This window comes from Gorilla gorilla, chromosome 6 (genome assembly GCF_029281585.2).
Source record: "Gorilla gorilla gorilla isolate KB3781 chromosome 6, NHGRI_mGorGor1-v2.1_pri, whole genome shotgun sequence".
NCBI lineage: Eukaryota > Metazoa > Chordata > Mammalia > Primates > Hominidae > Gorilla > Gorilla gorilla.
Genome location: NC_073230.2, coordinates 94,302,260 through 94,326,168, shown reverse-complemented (window position 1 = coordinate 94,326,168; position 23,909 = coordinate 94,302,260). Strand labels below are relative to the sequence as shown.

Sequence of the window (23,909 nt, the reverse complement as noted above, 5' to 3'; positions counted from 1 at the left end):
AATCTCTAAAATTCAAATATTAGGTTAAAGAACGTAAACATTTAAAAATTATTAATTATGCTGCAAAATTATTTCAATTTATACTAATTAGCAATATATTTTGGGGCCTAATTTTCTGCAAACTTTCTGGCATTGGGTGATCATGCTGTGATTTAAAACAGCAGTGCAATAAGTTTCTGTTATTGATTTTGTTAGGAAATTTCTCGTTTAAAAATATAACTTTGAAAACTAACAAGGATTAATTTCTTTGTATATATTAATTAATTAGTTCATTATTTTTTGGTGAATTATCTCATCATATCTTCTGTTTATACCTTTTTAAGTGATCCCAGATTGTAATCATTGTCTTCAAATACCATGTGATTGGGAGAGGGGAATAGCAAAGGGGGGAAAGTCGAACACAAGAAAGTTTAGAATTGTGAGGGGAGTAGCTCATGAATTTATGAAAATCTGCCTATGTTAAAGAGTTGAAAACTTAAGAGCCTTCACAGCTAAGTAGTTATTAACATAGTGATGATGATACCAGGTCCTAAATCTTTAGCAGCTATTCCATGTGAGAATGAGAATAATGGAAACAAATGATACAGTCAACTTTTCATTTTATTTGCTATCTGTATTTTCCATTTGCATTTATACATATGAAATTGTAGAGAAGACTCAGAACTATTTAACATGAAATTATTACAATTTAAAGTGAAAAATTTTAATAAACTTTTATTTTTAATAATTAAAAAAATTTTTTTAATAGAGACAAGGTCTCACTATGTTGCCCAAGCTGGTCTTAAACTTCTGAGCTCAAGCAATTCTTCCATCTTGGCCTCCCAAAGTGCTGGAATTACAGGCATGAGCCACTGTGCCCAGCCTTTAGTAAACTTTTAAAAAGTAGAGAGATTTCTGATTACTATGAAGGTTTTAATATTTCTTGGCTTAAAGTTGCATGACTTTCTAAAAATTCGAATAATGGATTTGACAATAGGTAGTTGAAAAAAGCTATAATGGTTTAGTCTGCAGCCAAAAGTAGATACAATATGGTACGTTGTTACTGAGCCCTAGTTACAACACTTAGGTTTCCAGTTTTTATAGTCTAGGATGCTCAGTTATCCCAAGATTATCAAACGAGATATCAGACAAGATTAATTTATATGCATTTAAAAGGAAACAAAGATAGTGTGCCCCAGTCTTAAAGAGACAATTTTCAAGAAAATATTTAATTCAAGCTGCTAGTGGAGCATTTGCCAAATTATGTGTTACCTTGTCTCTGCACACCTTGAGGACAGAAATTACATATCATCATTATTATTTTTAAATATATTTCTTGTGCCTAGCATAATCTGGCATATTATAAAAGCTTATTACTTTTATTTAAAGCCTGGTATGGGTATGTCTGGGTAGAATAGGAATATTGAAGATAATTCTTTGTTTGAATTTGATTTCTTTTGTGTATTCAGTCAAATTTTTTAAAAAAGAGACTTTAGAGGTGAATTTTTTCAAATTATGCTTTGTGGGAGACTAGTTCTGTGAGAAGCTTTGGTCAAATAAATTTGGGCAGAGCTAGATATCGTATCTCCATCTTAGATAGTTTTAATTTAGACTGGGATATTAAAAACTTGAGAAGTCTTACAGTAAAGAAATCCATTTTGTGTTGCTTCCAGCCATAGGGCAGGTTAGATACTCTGGGGGCTCCTTCTATGTCAAACCAACTGGAGCCTAGGTTTAAAAAATACTGTTGATGGACTGGGTGTGGTGACTCACGCCTGTAATCCCAACACTTTGGGAGGCTGAGGCAGGCGGATCACGAGGTCAAGAGACGGAGACCATCCTGGCCAACATGGTGAAACCCCATCGATACTAAAAATACAAAAATAAGGCCAGGTGTGGTGGCTCGTGCCTGTAATCCGAGCACTTTGGGAGGCCGAGGTGGACGGATCATCTGAGGTCAGGAGATCGAGACCATCCTGGCCAACACGGTGAAACCCCATCTCTACTAAAATGCAAAAAATTAGCTGAGTGTGGTGGCATGTGCTTGTAGTCCTAGCTACTCGGGAGGCTGAGGCAGGAGAATCACTTGAACCCAGGAGGTGGAAGTTGCAGTGAGCTGAGATCATGCCTGCACTCCAGCCTGGCGACAGAGTGAGACTCTGTCTCAAAAAGAAAAAAAAAGAATAGTAGCATTAAAGTTCTGAAAGTAAGTTTCAACCTAGAATTGTATACCTGGGGTTAAAATTTCTGTGTTCTTGAGATGTATTATAGGACATTCTCAGATATTTAAAAATGATGAGGTTTTACTACAAAATAGACTTAACACTAAAGTAATTTCTGAAGGATAACCATCAGGAATGAGGGAAATGTTCAGAAAAAAAATTATCTGAAATGTAAGAAGCAATGGTTTAAGAAAATAGTAAAAATGTATATAAATCTAAACAGTTTGTATAAAATAATATCTTTTGCACTTAGTGAAAAGACAGAACTAAAGAACTGGCTAATAATAGCAGATATGTCAAGGGTAAATGATCACAAAGTGTTCTAATGTACTCTATATTCTCTAAAATATTGTGTTTTTTTAAAACTTAAGTTAAAGATGCACAGTGAAACTTCAAGAATAAGGACCAAAAGAATTAAATTAGAATGTATAAATTTCAACCAGAAGAATAAAAAAATTAAGCAAAAACCAAACTCATCTAATGCCAAATATGCATTTTATACACATGCATGTACCATACATATACATATGATATACATACACACACACAATTGTATGTCTATGTAAAAAGCTGTTTTTGCATATATTATCCATATATGAAAAAGCTACATATATGTGGCAGGGATAGAAATTAAAAAGTGAGATGGTAAAGCCAGGCACAGTGGCTCATGCCTGTAATCCCAGCACTTTGGGAGGCCGAGGCGGGTGGATCACGAGGTCAGGAGATCGAGACCATCCTGGCTAACACGGTGAAACCCCGTCTCTACTAAAAACACAAAAAATTAGCTGGGCATGATGGTGGGCACCTGTAGTCCCAGCTATCGGGATGCTGAGGCAGGAGAATGGCGTGAACATGGGAGGTGGAGCTTGCAGTGAGCCGAAATTGCGCCACTGCACTGCAGCCTGGGCGACAGAGTGAGACTCCATTTCAAAAAAGAAAAGAGTAAGATGGTAAAAACATTTATGGTCAAAATAAATGCAAGTAGCCTAAACTTGTGAGCTAAACACAGATTTTCAGATTGCTCTTGAAGAGAACTTTCTGCTGCTTAAAAAGACATATTTAAAATAAGAAGGACATGGAAAGGTTTTAATTAAAAACAAAAAAGGATTCACCAGGTAAATACTAAAGAAAGAAGTCATATTAGTATAAGATAAATAGATTTTAAGGCAAAAGCATTTTCAGGGATACAGAAAGTCACTTTCTAATGACAAAGAGTTCAGATAACTAAGATTTTAAGCTTGTAGGCATCTAATAAATTAGCCTTAAAATTTATAAAGCAAAAATATAACTACAAGGAGAAATTGGCAAATTCTCACTTATAGTGGGAGAATTGCATACTGCTCTCAGTTAATGATAGGACAAGCAAATAAAACTAGTAAACATATAGTAGAGCATTAACATGCTTGATTCTGTAAGCTTATAGCTCAATAATTTAGAAAATACACTTTACAATCAGGGAAATGTTTGTTTGAAGCACGCGTGGAACTTTTTAATTATTTTTATTTATTTTTTTTTTTTGAGATGGAGTCTCGCTCTGTTGCCCAGGCTGCTGGAGTGCAGTGGTGCGATCTCAGCTCACTGCAAGCTCTACCTCCCGGGTTCACGCCATTCTCCCGCCTCAGCCTCCCCAGTAGCTGGGACTACAGGCGCCCGCCACCACGCCCAGCTAATTTTGTTTTTGTATTTTTAGTAGAGACAGGGTTTCACCGTGTTAGCCAGGATGGTCTCGATCTCCTGACCTCGTGATCCACCCGCCTCGGCCTCCCAAAGTGCTGGGATTACAGGTGTGAGCCACTGCACCCGGCCAACTTTTTATTTTTAACGTGTATTACACCATTAAGCAAGTTCCAACAATATCAGAGAATTGGTGTCATTCTTTCTTTAAGGTAAGTTACTTTATATCAAACTTAACCTGATAAAAATTCTAGAAGCCTACAGAAAATGTTCTTAATGGTGAAATGTCAGACATATTTCCATTAAAATCAGGAAAAAGACAAGGGTGTTCATTACTGCTGCTTCTGTTCAACATTGTATTAGAGATTCTAGCCAAAAAAGGTAATCTAAAGATGTAAGAATTGGGAAGAAATAAACTGAGGAGTTCATATGATACAATTCTCTACATAGAAAATCCCAAAAAATTTATAGAAAATTTACTAGAAGTAATAAAGATTTTAACAAGGTAGCTGATAATAAGATGTACATACAAAAATTGTGATACCTCAACAAAGCTGTTAAAAATTAACACATATCTACATGCCAACAATGTAAAGTTCTAAAGGCTTTTAAAATATACCGTGTGCAATGGTAACGGCAACAGCTATATGTTACATAGGAATAAACAGCAAATGTGGAAGATCTGTATGCAGAAAAGCCATAAAAATTTATTGGAAGACAATTCCAAATGACATAATTAGATGGAATATAATATACTGTTTCCTTGGATGGGAAGACTCAGTATTGTAAAGATGTCAGTTATTCCCAAACCGATCTGTAGGTTCAGTGTAATTCCAACAAAATCCTAACAGAATTTGTTGTGCAACTTTACTGATGGATTCTAAATTTTTTATAGATGGGCAGCAGACCAAGAATAACCACAACAAATCTGAAGAACAAGGTGGAAAGGATTTGTTATACAATATCAAGATTTAATTTTACCTTGTAGTAATTAAAACAGTGTGGTATTGGTATAAACAAAGAAACCATTAGAATAGACTGTAGAGCTCTAAAATAGAAACATGCATATAAAATGACTTTAAAAGTAACAGAAATGCCATTGATGATCCCTAGGGAAAGGAAGGTCTATTCAGTTAATTGTGCTAAAGCAATTAGCACATGGAAAAAGTTGAAATTGGATTCCTACCTCACACCATCTAGTAAAATCGTTTCTAGATGGATGAGTTTATACTTAAATGTGAAAGTAAAAAATTTGAAACCTTTAGAAACAGAAATAAAATGTGGGAGAATATCTTCATTATCTCAAGGTAGGGAAACATCTCTTACATAAGGAACAAAAAGTGCTAACCATAAAATAAAAGATAAATTCACATACCTTAAGATAAAGAGTATCTATTCACCAAAAGATACCTTAAAGAAAAAAGATAAGCCACAAATTGAGAAAAGATAATTTACAACATATATTCAAGAAATATCAGAAACTGCAAACTAATGAAAAAGATAACCCAGTAGACAAAAGGTGGGGGTCAGGGAGCATGGCCAGGCATTTTACTGAAGTGGAAGTGAGTTTTTTTTATACCTACTATAATGGCAGAAATTAAATCTGACAATGGCAAGAAATATGAAAACAGACCAGATGTATTAGGCTGTGTACCAGTAGATGTCTTATAAACTGCTAGTGAGAGTGTAAATTGTTAAAAATACTCCAGAAAATAATTTGTGTTATCATTTGATGGCGAACATTTTTATGGCCTATGGATCTATGGAACAATTAGGGAAATTATTACTCTTTTGTTAAGAGACATATCCAAGAAGATAACCATTAGTGCTGTTTATAATCTAGATAATAACGTATTGTATCAGTTGACCTGTACTCTACAAAAATAGTAAGTATGATACTTGATATTAATAAAAATAGTATTGATAAACTGACTGAGCTGTACAAGTTTTTAAAGGCTAGGGAATGTTCTAGGTTATATGATTAAGAGATGTGACAACTAAATGTAACACTTGATTTTAATTGGATTGTAGATTAAAATATAAGAGCTATATAAAGGATATTATTGAGAAATTGGAAAAAATTGGATATGGACTGTATTAAATGAGATAATATTTTATCAATGTCAAATTCCTTATGTAAAAGAACGTTCTTATGGGTATGTGCTTAAAGAGATACATGCTTAAGTATTTAAGAGTGAAATGTTATGACTTCTTTAATGAACTTTCACATAGTTCAGCAAAAGAGAAAAACTATAGAATATGTATGTATAGAGAGGGAGAAAGGTAAAGCTGGTACAGGAAATGTTAACGGTTGGTAAAAGGTTTTGGGCGTTCATTTAATTCTGTCAGCTTTGCTATAAGATTGAAAATTTTTAAAATTGAAAGTTGGAGAGAAAGCCAACAACATTAAACAATACATCATTTAAAGATGCATATTTATGTGACAAAAACTAAAGAAAGTTTTTAAAACAAAGTATAAACACACAATTTAGGAGAGTGGTTTACTTTGGGTGAAGCAGGGAGTTAAGATAGGGAAAGGACCACATAGGTGGTTCAGTGTGTTGGCAGTGCTCTGATTTGTATCATGGATTCATGAGTGTTTATTTAGTTCTACTGTGCTTTGTGATTTTCATATATGTGACTTATTTGTATATATCAAACATTATATTAAAAAAGGAAAAAGAAGAAAGAGATCGAGTTGCATTAATTACTGTATGCAAAGTAAGACAAAGAAAAGTTCATGACAATTATTTTTCTGAGGACAAATTTTTAAAAGGTTGAGGATGGGGTAGAAGGAGGAAAACACCTGTGTGATTTTGTTTGACCCAGTATATCCCAGATTTATTTCACCAAAGAAACTTAACTTAAAGTTTCATTGAACTAATAGTCTCGAGACTCCTTTTGGAAAGTGATGTTTTAGAAGCACCAACAAGAATCTAAAAAGTCAACCTGTTGATAGAACAAATTTTGTTTCATGGAGATTTCAGTATAAATACTATTTGTCTGTTTGAATTAATGAAAACATTTCAGCTTTGATTTTAGCAACAGAATTAGCTTCTTACTGACCACCTTTACCCCTTTCCCACCTACGATTTCTATTTCTGAAAGGAATGCCATTCTTTATGTAGAACATTTGGTTACAAGAAGTTGTAGTGTTCACATTTCAATTTTTTCTACAAATGGACTATTTATGTACTGTTTTCAAAGTGAAACCTATAGCAACCTAGAGTCATGTTCATCCATTCCTGTCACTCAGGGCCTATACTAGTACACTGGTGAGAATGGACTAGATGTTGCTGCAGCAACAAACTACTCTAACGTCTTAACAAAACAGAAGTTCTTGCTTAGCGTTGCATGTCCTAGGTGGGCTGGCAACAGGCTTTGCTCCACACAGTCATTCAGCAGTTACTACTATTGGAATTTTTACTACCTTCTAGAGTACCTTGGAACATTGAGCTTCCTTAGTCTGTGCATCAGTTAAGTTAGAGACTAGAGAATTGCCTTGGGAAATTCAGCCTGGAAGTGGCGTATGTCACATATATCCACGTCGCATTAGCCAAAACTAGCCGTGTGGCTCTGCCTAACTGGAAGGGCCTCAGAAAATGAAGGGAAGCAGTCCATTTCTGAGATGAATAGTAATACAAGTGCTGGACACAGTGGCACATGCCTTGTAATCGCAGCACTTTGGGAGGCTGAGGTGAGTGGATCACTTGAGCCCAGGAGTTCGAGACCAGCTGGGCAACGTGACAAAACCCCGTTGCTACAAAAAATTTTTTAAAAAAATTAGCCAGGCATGGTGGCGTGCACCTGTGGTCCTAGCCACTTGGGAGGCTGAGGTGGGAGGATTGCTTGAGCCCGGGAGGCGGAGGTTGCAATGAACCGAGATTGCGCCTTGTACTACAGCCCAGGCAACGGAGTGAGACTCTGTCTCAGAATAACAAACCAAATCAAATCAAACAAAAAATAGTAATACTGGAACTAAATTGGAATCCTGGCAATCTTGGCAAAAAGGTAATTTATACAGACATGTTTATATATCTGCTTGTTTGCTGTTGAAATTTTATCTTTGAACTATATCTTAGATGTTGAAAAGCACATGTAGACAATTTAACTAGTGTCACTTACTTTGTTGTGTTCTATGTCGGTTTTTTCCCCTTCAGGTTGAATGTATAGATAATTGAGATTTGGTGCATAAAAATATATCAACAAAGATATGCATAAAAATAAAGCAGCTAAATGGGGCATTTTTTATATAAATTTAATCTATACATTAATATTTCTCTGTCTCCTTTTATGGCAGCATGAAAACATTCCTTTTGAAGACAAGACTGCATCAGTTAAAGTGGTAAGTTCATGTAATAGTAAGCTAGATGTTACAATGTTGAAACTATATTCATTGGTTAATTGAACATACTAAGTATATTTCAATGTATTCTTGAGAGTAGATAAGAATATTAGGATAGTGGAATAAAAGTTTGTGTGAGTTATTTTATGTAATGGTCTCAAAATTTTATTTGGAAAGAATAATCTTGCACATGAATTTGAAACCAGTATGTGTTCTGGGTTAATGTCCATAAAAGAATATATGTGAATTTTCTGAATTCCCAATCAGTGAGAATTCAGTGAGGATCAAGACAAAAATGGCCTTGACCTAATGAAGATTGCAGGTCTTTATAGTTCTCTGCATGCAAATACAAGTGGGACAAGGATGGCAGAAAAGAAAAAGAGGGGCAATGGGAATGTGCAGAGCAAGGAATTGAAAGTCATTTTCCTCCATGCAGAAGTGATATTTTAACTGAGGCTTCAAAAATAAGTAAGAGTTAGGCAGGCTCAGTGGAAGAGTTTTGTGAGCATTATGGACAGAAGGAATAGTATGTGCAAAGTCCTAGAGAAAAAGGAGAACACAGAGCATTCCAAGAGCCGACTGAGGACCAAAAGGGAGAGCAAGGGTACAAGTGGCAGGAGTAAAGGCAGAAGGGACAGGTGGAGATTCTGCACCTTGTTAGCAACTTACAGGATTTTAGATTTTATTCTGAGGGCAGTAGAAAGTCTCTGAATACTTAAGCAGGGGCGTGGCAAGATCAGATTTAAGTTTTTAAAAGATTGCTCTGGCTAAAATGTGGACAGTAGATTAGAGGAAGACAAAAGTGGATTCAAGGAGAACTATTGTAAGACTCTTGCCAAATTAAGATAGGAATTGAAGATGTCTTGGACAAGGTAGTGTTTTACTTTTAAGTACTCTGTAAGAGAATGTTAATGTTTGAATGGTGTCTTCGACTTTTTCTTTACTTCTAACATTTCTCTTTTAGGATTTTCTGTGGCATCCTGAAGTTAATGGTTCTATGAAACAGTGTATCAAAGTGTGGACTGAGGTCTGTATTTAAAAAACATAGGCTTTTTTTTTTTTAAGCAACCAAATTTTAAAAGTCCACAAGCATATTTTTATTCCCTTTACTCACTTGTCCCACTCTTCTATATTTTATACCTGCCTTCTTAATAGCAACTAAACTGTGCTGGACTGATTCTAGCACTTCACTGAGAAGAGAACATGTAGATCCAATATCTCTGCCCCATTATCACCATTCTAACCATAAAGCAGATTATGTTTATACCAGACTTTTCATATTTAAAGTCTTCTGTTACTGCTGTAGTTCAGCTGATTCAAACCCAGGTGATCTTCCCAGCACAGTGTATATTCTCTTGTGCATTTTTCTGTTTTCTCCTTCAAACTCATGTCCAGATACTTCAGGAAACTTTTGTTTATTTGTTTTTATAGCCTTTTTTCCTTTTATTATTATATTTGTGACCCAGCAGGCAAGACTAATATGTTTTAGCTCATCATGTTTGGAGATAAATTAGATGTAAAGGTAAGCATGCTATTAACCTCAGAAAACTCCTAAGTTCTCACAAGTCCATTTTACAATCTCTGTAGTAGTTTCCATACAGTCTTTTGTCAGTCCTTTAATTAAACCTGTATTCTTTCCCAGAGACATTTGTATTTGAGATGGATAAAACAATATTTAATTTTATTGATCTTGTTTTGTTCAATTAATTTCTCTGCAACAGTTTTTTGGTTTGGGATTTTTTTTTCTTCACAATAAATATTTAGTATTGCAACCACATCATACAATAAATAGGCTTTTGTAGGATCCTGTGGGAACCTAGCTACCATTTCTAACCTTGTTTCTTTGAGCAAGTGTTTTCAAAAAACAAACATGTAGACAACTTCTAGAATTCAAATTTCTGGTAAATTGAGGTCTACAGTGTGTTTTGGTTTTGTTTATATGTTTTTAAATGTCCGGAAGTGTAGAATAATGTTCCATGTATATTTGAAATTATTTAAGTGTATGTTTCATATTTGTGCTGGACTGAAAATATATTTATTTAAGTAGTAGAAATTCACAATTAAACATTAATACACTACAATTTGTAAATCCTGCAAGATCACAGAAAACCTTTATAGGCTGTTTACTAACCTGGAGATATATTACATATCCAAAATTTCAATTCTCATACATTTGTTAAAGCTAGTTTTTGGAGCCTTAGATTCTGTTGTAAAACTCATTATGGTTGTTGAGAAAAAGAAATATTTAATTTATTTAGGTAGATGACCACATGGTCACTTGAGATTGATTAGTTGATGGTTTTCATTCACTCAGGAGTATATATGGATGTATGTATTTACTTTTTACTATTTCTGTAGTAAGCTGCTAGATCCTGAGGATTTGGAGACCCACATTTTTGTTGCTAATGTACTATTGCCAGCTTTGTGCTGAGTAATAGGAATGTGGCTGGGAATTAGCTCCAGCCTCAGCCCTCAAGGAATTTGCAGTCTAGTAGATGGTGACTTACTGATGAATAACGACATAAGAAGGCAAAGGCTAACACAGAATTGAGCTCAAAGGATTATGAGAGTACCATGGATAGACACTTAGGATAGGAGGTGGTGAACGTGTTGGTAGTTATCTGAGAAAATTTTATAGAGGAAATAATATTTGAGAACTGTGAGTTAGGAAGAAGATACACTTATTAACTAGAATAGCCTTATAGAAGCCTATAGGCATAAAAGCAAATTTGAATTGAGAGGACTCTAAGTAGATTATTATTCCACAGATATTTCTATATTCTAGGCACTAAACTAGACACTGTTGATATACTGGTTAACGTTATAGAGATCCTCCCCTCAAAGAGCTAGATGAATAACACATACAGATACTTAAGCAATGTGACAAGTGCTAAAATAGGAAATGTAAAGGGCACAACAAACAGGATTACAGAGGATAAGCCCTAAGTGTAATTTTTCTTAAGTTTTCAAAATTAGTTTTCAGATAAAGTGGTCTTGAAGGTGAGTGTGGGTACGAGAAGTGGGGTTATTTCCTGCAAAGGAAACAGCTTGTGCAATGATGCTGAAGATGGAGTATAGCCTATTCAGGGACTCTCCAGCAGTTTTAGTGGAGCTGACATACAAAATGCTTCTTTATGTGTGTTGGTTTTGGTTGTTCTTTTCACATGCTTCGTTTTACAGGGAGTTGACAAGAGATGAGGAAGCAGGTACTACATTATGAATGATATCCTCAGCCATACTGGGGGAGTGGATTTATTTTATCTATTTTTTAACTACTTCTAAATACTTCAGGGTGTATTTTCTGAAAATAAGTACATTGAATTGAATTGAGGGTAGTGGAGAACCATTGAAAGTTTTAAGCAGAATGATGCGATACAGTGGAGGAGTGGAAGGAAATTAGGCTAACTTGTAAAGAAACTGGCAGTTTAGATATAATTCTGTAAGTGAATGGAAATCATTAAGTCTGAGCTATTGAATGGATTTGGGTAGTCTTGGTATGGATTGAGGTAATATTTGAAGTTATTTGAATGGAAGAAATTGAATAGGCAGAGAATTTAGAGATTAAAGAGGAGAGAGGGCTTATGAGGAATGGAATTATCGAGATTCTGAGAAGTGGCAGTAAAAGGAGTAGGAAGAAAACCAAGGGAGGAAGGACTGTAAAATCACATACAGGGGAGGTAAGGATTTTAAAAGATGGGTAGTCACCAGTGTCCCTTTCAAAACTTGCTAAGGTGGAATGAAGCTACAGCATTTGGCAATCCAGAGTTCACTAATGGGCTCTCAGGACAGTTTTAATGGATAGTGAAGCCCAATTCAAAACTTAAGTTGAGGCATTAATGAGAGATAAAGAAATTGGCATAGTGAGGGCAGAATACTCTTTCAAGTAATCTGTTGGTTACAGGTGTAAGACAGGGTTCAAAGAAAACTTTTTGAGGATAAGGATGATTCAACACTTTTAGGTTGAGGGAAGGAAAGAGAGTGGAGGAGGAGGACAAGATTGATACTATGAGAGTTGGAGGACATAATTCATGGATCATAGCTCCAGAAGTGAAAAGGGAGGAAATGTAGACAGAGGAAGTCATTAGCCATTGAGAAGAATAGGGACATATTTTCTTTACTCTCTTGTCAGAGGAAGATAGCTGGGGGAGTATAGACAAGTTGTAAGAATGAAGGAAGGAAGGCAAGAGCAGACTTGTCGGATGAATTTTATGTTCTCTACGAAGTTTGAGAATTAAACTTTATGCTGAGAAGGAGGGCAAGAGAGACTGTATATGGAATGTAAGGTTTGGGATAACCAATGTAAATTTTGGGAATGAGAAAGCCACCTAGGGATGAGGAAAAAATATTTAAAATTTTGTATCCACTGAAAATTCTTCAACAGTGTAAAATGAAGCATGCTCAACTGGAAATGGTCATATATCTAAAAGAAAATGGATTTATTTTGTTATTTTTCTCTATATTTGTAGTATTTTGCAGTAAGCGTGTATTACCTTTATAGTGAAAAAGTAACTGTCATTTTTTTACATTGATCAATTTTTTGTTATTAAATTTCATGCTTGTTTTTAATTGTTTCTTGTGTGTATGATTGCAATATCAGGTATTTGATGTGGTGATAAGTGTGTGATTCAGAAGTCAGAAGACTTAAGTTCCGACTTACCTGGCAGGCCTCAGCAATATCCTATTAGCCATTCTGAGTCTGTATCTTTGTTTTGTAAGAGATGTATAATATCATCTTGCCTGCCCCACAGGGTGGCAGGCAGGAATCTATATTACAATGAGATAATTTAAGAGAAAGTGTTTAGTAAGTTACTAAGTACTATATACTTGTTATATATAACATATAGTTAGCTGCAAATATAATTGTACTGTAATATACTCTTGCTATATATTATAAATAGTATACAGTAGTCCCCATTTATCCATGGTTAATATGTTCCAAGACGCTAGCATGTGCCTGAAACCATAGATGGTACCAAACCCTATGTGTACAATGTTTTTTCCTATACATACAAAAGTATGATAAAGTTTAATATATAAATTAGGCACACTAAGAGATTAACAGCAATAACTAATAATAAAATAGTACAATTATAACAGTATCTCATCATCACTATTTTTGAGCTTTGGGGTCATTATTGAGTAAAATAGGGGTTACTTTAACACAAGGATTGTAGTGCTGTGACAGTTGGTCTGATAACTGAGACGGCTACTAAGTGACTAATGGGCAGGTAGCATATACAGTGTGATACCCTGGACAAAGGGAGGATTCACATCCCAGGAGGGACAGTGCGGGATAGCATGAGACTTTATCATGTTACTCAGAATGGCACATAATTTAAAACTGAGGAATTATTTATTTCTGGAAGTTTCTATTTAATATTTTCAGCCCTCAATTGACTACGGGTAACTGAAACAGTGGAAACTGAAACCATATATAATGGGGGGAAATACTCTAATTTGCATTTGGTGAGGATTTTTAGGGATCTCTACTTATATTTTTCCACATGTGGTCTTTAATAATCATCAGTTTATTTTGTTAAATATGCATTGGATTTCACTTTCCCAGAAGATTCTTTTGGCACTGACCTTGTATTTTATTTAATACTTACACTGTGTACCCTGTAGGCTTCCATGATTACCTTTTAATTGACTGACATAATACACTAGAGCTTTACTCTAAGCATTTTACTCAGAGTTCAGAATATTAGGTCGTGTTAGATTTCAGTGGTGCTTTTTTTTAAGAACACCAAAGAATTAACCATCCAAATTTCTGTCATCCTGTGTGTATATGTAGCGTTACAAGATTTTAGGCATTGAATATCCTAAATCTGTCTTGTTATAACAATAATAAGCAATAATAATAAGGAATTCTAAAAACTTAGAATGAATTTAGAAGGAAGAACTTACATTTTAAGGAAAAAAATTAAATGATGTTACTTGTAGTAATTCCCCGAACTGATTATAATACTATGATAAAGATTTGTCTTCCTTTAGGATTCCATTGCAAAGCCACATGTGATTGTAGCAGGAGCTGCCACAGTAAGTAATCATCTGTATTCTTAATGATTTTGTTTCACGTTTAAGAACATGCTAAGAAAAAGTTAATTTGTGTTCAGAATTCTTGATTGTACCTAAATTTTTAATTCCTACTTCTATTATGATTAGATTGATGAATTTTAATAAAAATACTGGAATTAACTTAGGAAACTTACTGTTAAATATCAGTGTTTTTAATATCTAAAATTGTATTCTTCTTGAATGTTATACATTGAAAGTATAGTTTTATAACAGCTTTTTCTAATTGCCTTCATATATTTCATGAACTAATTTGACCAAATTTTATTCTAATATTAAATAAAATGAGAAATATCTAAAATAATAACACTTGTTACAGTAGGTAAATTATATACTTTAATTGTTTGTGATAAATACTAAATTAATGCATAATTTGTACTTCTTTTTAGTGGTCCATCAAGATTCACAATGGTAGCAGTGAAGCGCTTTCTCAATATAAAATGAACATCACCTCCATAGCACCACTTTTAGAAAAATTGGCAAAGACTAGTGATGTTTATTGGGTCTTACAAGGTAAGGAATGAGTAATGAAAAAACGTCACTTTGTGTATATTTTGAAGCATGGGTTTTTATTATCTCCTGTTTCAAGAAGCAGAATTACTGCTTTATGAGAATTAATTTTGAAACAAGATTTGCAAGATTAGAATACACTTGAGTTATTTGCTCTCCTTTTTCAAATGTAAGGAACAAATTAATAAATATAGGTGAAAAATAAAAAATATCCTCCAAGAAACCTCATGGCTATAGAATGTATGACAAAAAGATAAGTCCTAAATGCAAATGACATGTGGTATCCTTGATTTTTTTTTCTCACAAAACATATTTATTGTGATTGGGAAATATATACAAAAAATATTATCTGTTTCATATTTTTTTTTTTTTTTTTTGAGATAGGGTCTTGCTCTCTTTCCCGGGTTGGAGTGCAGTGGCACGATCTTGGCTCACTGCAACCTCCACCTCCCAGGCTCAAGCGATCCTTCCGCCTCAGCCTCCCGAGTAGCTGGGACTACAGGTGTGCACCACCACACCCAGCTAATTTTTTGTATGTTTGATAGAGACAGGGTTTCGCTGTGTTTCATAACATTAAAGTCATTAGAAGTAAATATACTTCACCCTGCTTCATAATACTAATAAAGTCATTAGAAGTAAATATACTTTTTTAGCAAGCAATGGGTTTCTGAAAAAATAAAAATAATTAAATAAAATACACTTTTGAATTGACCGAATATGTTTAAATTGACACCATCTGGTTTATGCTTGGTAATGAAATTCTTAGTAGACATTAGGATAACTCATTTTAGGAATTTATTGAATGTCCGTTATTTAATGCCTAGCACAATATGAAATGCCGTGGATATTTTAGCAATTCATGTTTTGTGTCAGGAATTCTTATTACTTCCAAGTTGAATGTCAAGATGAAAGGAATAAGAAAAAGGGTAGTGATGATCTGTTCCATAATCTCTGTTTTATTCACAGACTCATTGTTAACCTTTCTCATACCAAAATGAGGAAAAATTAGTTATTTATAGTAAGTGATAAGAGAATAGGCAGACCTTGAGCCTCAATAATATTACCTCCTGATGATATGAAGAAAGTTTACAGAATTAAGCAGCGACAAGAGAAAAAAAGATGGGCAGCTATTTTTAATTAAGCAATCTTCTATAACTCATTTTAGATTTGTTGTTACCTGTTATAACTCAGCATCCAAAAATGTTAAACTCTTAAGACATGCTGGAGCATAAAAATATTTCCCCAAATCTGTGTACATAAAGATGGGACAAAAGTTCTTTAAATTTGAGAGGGATATTGCTTGACTCAAAACTTGAATATAAGATGGGAAATTTATTGCAAACTTTGGGAAGCTTTGCGTAAAAATGAACTATTAGGTACCTGGTATCATCTATACTTTTAAAAATAACATGAAATGTGGAACAGCTAACTTGCATGATCACAATTTTTACCAATAGGGATTTTTAAAATGTGTTTTTAAAAATGTGTCTCACGTGCAGATCCTGTTTATGAAGATCTATTAAGTGAAAATAGGAAGATGATCACTAATGAGAAGATAGATGCTTACAATGAAGCTGCAGTCAGTATTTTGAATAGTAGCACCAGAAATTCTAAATCAAATGTTAAGATGTTCAGTGTTTCCAAATTAATTGCTCAAGAAACCATCATGGAATCTTTGGATGGCTTACATCTTCCTGAATCGAGCAGAGAAACTGTAAGAAATTTTTACGTATGTCAGTAGATGCAGACTATAATATCAATTGCTTTAAGCCATAAGTCATTATAACATGGTTATAAATAATTTGTTTTATTGCAGTCTTAGTAACTTGTAGTTATTGTGTATAAAGATACATCTAGAAATTATTTTGCTTTCTATCATCTAGTTGAATATATATGTAAGAGTTTTGGTATACTCTAAGAGAGAAAGAAGTTAGGGAAGAGGGGAAATTAAACTTCATTTACTGAGTGCTAATCACTGTTAATATACATTGTCTCCTCAGAAGCATATATGTTCTCAGCACACTCACATGTAAAAACTACTGCTTCTATGTTCCCCTTACCTTAAACCTTAAGCTTTCAAGATTAAGCTTCAATGAAGCATACACTTTTTAATGCTGAAAATGTTTTTTATTATTTCCCTATAGCTCTTCTGGCCAGGCGCGGTGGCTCATGCCTGTAATCCCAGCACTTTGGGAGGCCGAGGCAGGTAGATCACTTGAGGTCAGGAGTTCGAGACTAGCCTGGCTAACATGGGGAAACCTCATCTCTACTAAAAATACAAAAATTAGCTGGGTGTGGTGGCACACGCTTGTAATCCCAGCTACTCGGGAGGCTGAGGCAGAAGAATTGCTTGAACCCAGGAGGCAGAGGTTGCAGTGAGCCAAGATCCCGCCACTGCACTCCAGCCTGGGTGACAGAGAGAGACTCCATCTCAAGAAAAGAAAAAAAGAATTCTTATAGCTCTTCTATCCTAAGCATTATTCAAGATACAGAGTACATACTGAACAAATCCAAGTTGACCTATGGAAAGGGATTTAGGTTAAGTATGAAGGAGAACTATGTAACTACAAATTTTCACAAACAGTGGAACAAATTACTTAAAGTTTTTTTCTCTTATTAAGCAGTGGTTCTTAACCTTTGTGAGAGTTGCATAAGCCCTTTGAGTATCTGATACAAGACAATGGTTTTGTTCTTCTCCTGCAGAATAATGTGTATGTTTGCATATACATATGGTTCTCCATATACATAAAAGGGCTTTATGAACCCCCTAAAAACTGGTTAAGAACCTTGCAGTGGAATTTGCAGGCTAGTATCTGCAAGAGTGCCAGGCATAAAACCACCTGCAGTCTCAGGGCTAAAAGGATGAGATTTTCTCAAATCTTGATTATTTTGAATGTTTAGGCTTAAATAACTAATCATCTAGAGTTCCACAGATGCCTAAACTATGAAGTTTTTATAAAACTAGAGTTTGACTGAATCTTCAACTAGACAGACTCAACTTTCCCAGAATAATTTTATTATAATCAAACCATGTTGAAGGTTCTAAATTTTATTTAACATTAGATATCTTAAAACTTGTAGAATCCTAAATGGCCTATAAACTAATCCAAATGAAAGGCATATTACAAATATTGCTAGCTAAAAATTAATAATTTTTTAGTGGCAGTTATTTTGTGCTTTTTTTCCCCCACATTTAAACAGTAGACTTTATCTTAAGTGGCCTGGTGTCTTCTGTTTTGAAAGTCTTCTAATTAAAATTCTTTGGTCCTTGATGTCTGTCAGCATTTTTTAACTAAAGGTCACAACCCATTAACAACCATGAAATTGGTGTTGGGAAAAAAAAAAAAAAAAAGGAATAGAATAGAACAATCTCAGAGTGCATTCCAAGTCGTAAGGATAGGTATTGTTTCCTGTAATTGTCCTGGGTCACATTATAAAATGAATTTTGTATTTTGGTTCATAGCCCCAGAAGTTTGAAACACCCTGAACTAGCTGTTACAGATGGAATGAATACCATTATTTGCATGATTTGGGAAATGGTAGCAAAAGATACGAAAGCATTCTGGTTTCAGTGCTAAAAACTCAGTAGTATTCACAGGAGAAAATTTAATGGGAAATACATCACTGACAAGATAATAACCAAATAACTTGATTTGTTCACAGACTGCAATGATTCTTATGAATGTGTATTGCAATAAGATTTTGAAGCCTGTAGATGGGTCCTGTTGTCAACCTCGGCCTCCTGTTACTCTTATACAGAAGCTAGCTGCTTGTTTTTTCACTTCATCTATTATCGGATATTTAATTTTTTACATAATTCATCGTAATGCTCATCGGAAGAATAAGCCATGTACTGATTTGGAAAGTGGAGAGGAAAAGAAAAATATTATCAATACCCCTGTGTCTTCATTAGAAATACTTTTACAATCTTTCTGCAAACTTGGCCTGATTATGGCATATTTCTATATGTGTGACCGTGCAAATCTGTTCATGAAGGAAAACAAATTTTATACACATTCATCTTTCTTTATTCCAATTATCTACATTTTGGTTTTGGGAGTATTTTATAATGAAAATACTAAAGAGGTAAGAGTCATTTTCTTTTTAACTCATGTTACCCTTCTTGTCTCATTACATACACTGTTAAAGAACTAATATCATTTATCATGACAAAATACACAAACAGGTATAGAGATGAAGATGAAGGAAGATTGTAGTTACACTTCACTTACTGGGCTCTTAACTGTTCCTTTTTCGGAACAGTTTGGAGAAAGGTCAGAGTCACGTGAAAATTGTTGAAAAGTTGGGAAATATGACCTGTGAAAAAGATTTCATGACTTAGTGTTATTTTGCCTGCTTGTTGACGGAGAATGTTGAAGTACTTCTGATTTCATAATGGTCTTCAAGCATGAGATAGTATTATCTTTTATAAAGTAAAAGAATATAATTATATTAACAAATGCCTGTGCACACAAACATATTTTATATTTATATATTTATCAGTCAGACATACACACATACCAATCAGAACTTAATGATGTGGCCAGCACTACTCACAGTATTCTGATTTTCCTATTTTAGAATTGCTGTCATTGCTCAGAATATTTGTGTAACTTCTTTACAAGGCATGATTTATTTGAATTACTGAATTCTATTGTAAAACATACCTCTCTTGTGAGGATTATTAATTAGTTATTCATCTTCATTGAGAATATACTGGGGAAAGTAAACTGTAATAATAGAGCTTTTTTTCTGTCAGTAAAGTGTAGGGGAAATGTAAGATCCTTTTAACCCTGAAATTCTAAAGAAAATTATAAAATGCCATTTTTAGATTTATAAATACTCACATCTGTCATAGTTTAATTTTAGTACATTTAATTTTAATACATTGTCATTTAATACAAAACCAAGGGGATCAACTTAAATATTCAAAATCTCTTCAGTTTATATTTTTCAGATTCATATTATATTTAAAATAGTTTTATACTATCTTTTAGCAAGAAATAAAATGGCAGTTTTTAACTGTTTCTCACCATCATCAAGGTTCTTTTGACAGAAGCATTAGCTTTATGTCCTATAATAAAACTTTTAACATACTTATTATATACCATTAAATAATTTCTTCATGATAAATTTTAAAACAGATTTTGGTTCCTTTACACAGACTAAAGTATTAAATAGAGAACAAACAGACGAATGGAAAGGCTGGATGCAACTTGTGATTTTGATTTATCACATTTCTGGAGCAAGTACAGTAAGTATTTGGAATTTAAGTTCAGAAAGTATAGGAAGTGATGTCATTTTAATGTTTCTTTAAGGGCACCAGCTTTTTTGTGTTTTATAATCTCTACCAGTTATAGACCCTTCTTATTTCCCACTTAATCTTTCCACCTTTCCATTTTTCTCCTCTTTGAGAAAATGTAATTTTCAAAGCAAAATTTTTTTTTTAAAAAGATAAGGCAATAATTGATTTGTATTTACTTGGCCTTAATTTTTAACATAATAGAAATAGCTGATATCTAAGGGTATTATTTTATGCCCTCTTATTGAACAGCTAATTTGAAGTTATCAGGAAACTTTGAAGAGACCAGGTGTAGTGGCTCATGCCTGTAATCCTAGCGCTTTGAGAGGCCGAGGTGGGTGGATCACCTGAGGTCAGGAGTTCAAGACCAGCCTAGCCAACATGGTGAGACCCTGTCTCTACTAAAAATACAAAAACTAGCCAGGCATGGTGGTGCATGCCTGTAATCCCAGCTATTCGGAAAGCTGAGGCAGGAGAAACACTTGAACCCAGGGGATGGAGGTTGCAGTGAGCCGATATTTCGCCACTGTACTCCAGCCTGGGTTGCAGAGTGAGACTCCGTCTCAAAAAAAAAAAAAAAAAGAAAAAAGGAAACTTTGAAGATGATAAAGGATTTAGAATAGGCAAGTTACTGTCAGAAGAAATCAAATTTGATTATTATAGTTTATGTTCTATCCTTTGCTGTCTTTTAGGAAGTTTGACTAGCTATTTTTACATTTTTAAAGTTTAAAAAACTTCCAACTCTCTTGCCTCAGTATTCAAAGAATCCAAATACAGGTGGACCACCTTTGTAGACTATGTAGGGTGTGCCATACTTCCTAAGTGCTGAGTAGTATTATCTCCTCTGTGGTGTGGAAGACCCTTCCTTTGATCACCTAGTGCCTTTTGTACCTGGAAAAAATAAGTTTTTTCCTTCTCCATGGGTGTCTTAAAAGACAGGATTATTATGATCTCTGGCCACTTTGGATGTGGCAGGGCTAGAAAAAAATGTGTGTTCTGAGTTGTAACAACTCAGCTACATTACAGTTACAACAAACTTTTGTGGCTGAGCCTAACAGCCACTTTTCACACAAGTTTTTATAGTGAAGATGCAAACTTTCCATAAAATATGTTTAAAAATTTTAATAAATTCATAATTTGGGAACTACTGAACTGTTTTTTATTGTTCTATTTGCTTACATCTGTAAACAGTACGTGCATCAATGATAAGTTGAAGTTAGAGAGGAGTGTTGCCCAGAAAGGAGTATTTTGAAGATTTAAGCAGCATTAAGAAGATAAATAACATGGTTACTAGTGTTTTTCAGATATCTCTAACAATTGAAGGATGTCTTTCTTCATTGCCTCTTTATTATTTTCAAAAATTATTTATTTGAAGTGTAGAAGTCAGAGAAATGAAGTATAAATGTTACTAAAATTATTTGGCTATGATATGTGTGTTTGTTGCAACAGTGAGATTCCTGTGATGCTGCAGCTGACGGGAAGGAAGCTAGTGAATTTGAGTCATTATGAAAGAGCCAAGATAGTGTAAATGATCCAAGGCAAGGAGAGATGGAGATAGTAAGACATAGTTTATAAGCCCAGCTAAGAATTTGTAGGATAAATCCAGAGATTCTCTGAGAAGTATGTAGAGATGAAAATTCAATCCTAAGAATATCTCTGATGTATGAATAAAGACTGAGTAATGGAATTTGTTTTAAGAAAATACCACTTAGAGACATAATTAATTGCTGACATATTAAAGGGTGATACTACTGTTTAAAAAAATCAGGTAGAAAGAATTAATGGCAGATTAAGTTCCTCAGTTCAGTGACTCCAGAAAGGATTTATATCATAAAAGGATGAAGGCAATTTGGTATTCTATTATAATCATTTACCAACCTAACATTCTAATATATCTTCTTATACTGCATCCTAATCTAATTTACAATTTTAAAAAATCTGTGTTCTGGAAGGACATACTTTTCACTAACAGATCATTTATAATGATTAACTAACATATCCCTGTTCTTTTATATAGGATGTTGTAGTTAAAAAATTTCCTATATCTACATAGGCAAAACATTATTAGTATAGGTTATAACATATTTGGGGACTTGATTCTTGGATATTTGAGGGATTACTCGTACTAAAAACTTTTAACTGTCATGATTATTTTAATTAATATTTTTTATTTTGAATAAAATATGTCAAACTAGTTGTGTCATGTTTTTATGCTAAAAGATAACTGTATCAAAAAATCTAGAGATTATTAAAATAATCCTTATGGTCTGACATTATCATTGTTAGTGTAAACATTATTTTAAAGTATAATATATATGAAATATAGATGAAATGTTGTAAATTTAATACAAAGAGAATAGTAAGTTTGGTATATACAGTAGGTGATTTTGTGTTCCACTGGTTTTTTTTTTTTTTTTTTTGCCCTTGGAGAGTTTGTAAGTAACTTCCATGGAAAGACCTGAATGAAAGGTCATGAGAATATATGGGGGACTGGAGAAAGAGCAGAACTGGAAGTCAAACTAGCTATTAACTCTAATGTAAAGTTGAAATTTCATACATATTTTTAATACTAAATTTTTGTTGTAGGTAATACAGCAAAATAATAGAGAATTTTGAATATGGATCATACAGTAAATACTGTTATATTCATATTAAATTTCTTGGGTATGGTAATGATAATGTGGTCATGTAAGAAGCCATCCTTTTTTCCTAAAACATAGGTGGTGAAATAGTTTAGGAGCACTGTCAGATGGTCTGCAACATACTTTTAAAAGGTCCAGCATACAGCATATAGGTGTCCATTGTACTAGTACAACTTTTCTGTTCATTTAAAATATCTTAAAACATTGGAATAAATATTACATGAAATTTGCAATAGGCCAACATTGGCAGGAACTTGGAAAATTGTTGTTACAGTATTTAATTTTGTTTAAATGAATTATACTTACTGTTTAAATGTAATAACCAACCCAACTTTGTAGTCCCAGCCCCAGTCTTTAAGGGAGTTGAAAGCATGTTTTATGGAGAGTGCTTAAAGTAATTAGGAATGATTAACCTAGGTTCGACATCTGTTTTCAAATATTTATAGAGCCATCAGATATAAGAGTGAGTTCGCTCTGACAGACTCTAGAGCTAGACTCTCTGCTGTGCTAGCCGCATTCACTGCATGTGGCTATTGAGCACTTCGTAGCTAGTCAGGATTCAGATGTGCTGTAAGTGTGAAATGTATACCACACTAAATATGATTAATTATGATAAATCAGTACTAAATTCAAAAACTTTATATAAAAGAATGAAAATATCTCATGTTGAAATATTTTGAACATATTGAGTTAAATAAAATATATTTATTGAAATTAATTTCACCTGTTTCTTTTAACTTTTAAAATGCTCTGGTAGCCTCATTAAAAAATTACTTATGGCTCACATTTATTTCTGTTGGACAGCGCTGCTCTAGAGGGCTGAACTTGGTAGCTTTTACGTATAGTTAGGTTTCAACTTTTCATGAAAAGGATCATTATAGCAGTTAATGACCATCTAAAGGTGGAATGGATTGCCTTGGGAATTTGTTTTCTGCTATTAAAAGATGCTTAGGCAATCCACGGAGGGGATATTTTAGAGTACATTCAGGAATGAGGTACGGGCACAGATTTGGATTAGATAAATTCTGAGGTTTATTTCAGTACATTTCCTGCCTCCATCCTTGTGATTCTAATATGTTACACCCTCATTGAAAATTTCTGATCTAATAAGTCATTTAAAAAGAACTGATGATGAAGGGCAATAAATAAAAACTCTTTGT

General features: G+C 33.9%; 1 protein-coding gene and 1 long non-coding RNA gene across 4 annotated transcripts in view; one reads left to right on the top strand and one right to left on the bottom strand.

The window, feature by feature from the left end:
• The window catches only part of CASD1 (CAS1 domain containing 1), an 84,704-nt gene that overhangs the window by 9,472 nt on the left and 51,323 nt on the right, over positions 1–23,909 (top strand). For 2 of the 3 annotated variants that reach the window (XR_008667436.2, XM_031013007.3), the window contains exons 4-10: positions 8,176–8,220; positions 9,185–9,247; positions 14,215–14,259; positions 14,685–14,808; positions 16,305–16,519; positions 18,469–18,891; positions 19,970–20,059. Coding sequence is in view for 2 of the 3 variants with exons in the window: in XM_031013007.3 (XP_030868867.2) it covers positions 8,176–8,220; positions 9,185–9,247; positions 14,215–14,259; positions 14,685–14,808; positions 16,305–16,519; positions 18,469–18,891; positions 19,970–20,059 (1,005 nt within the window). In the remaining variant the exon portion in view is untranslated. Of the gene's footprint in view, positions 1–3,906; positions 4,088–8,175; positions 8,221–9,184; positions 9,248–14,214; positions 14,260–14,684; positions 14,809–16,304; positions 16,520–18,468; positions 18,892–19,969; positions 20,060–23,909 lie in introns of those variants that run through there. The other variant, XM_019031474.3, reaches the window with a different exon arrangement.
• The window catches only part of LOC109027807 (uncharacterized), a 30,046-nt gene continuing 19,020 nt past the window's right edge, over positions 12,884–23,909 (bottom strand). Inside the window, exons 3-4 of the long non-coding RNA XR_008667438.2 lie at positions 19,038–19,122; positions 12,884–12,984 (exon numbers count right to left, since the gene is read on the bottom strand). This is a non-coding gene — a long non-coding RNA (uncharacterized lncRNA). The remainder of the gene's footprint in view (positions 12,985–19,037; positions 19,123–23,909) is intronic.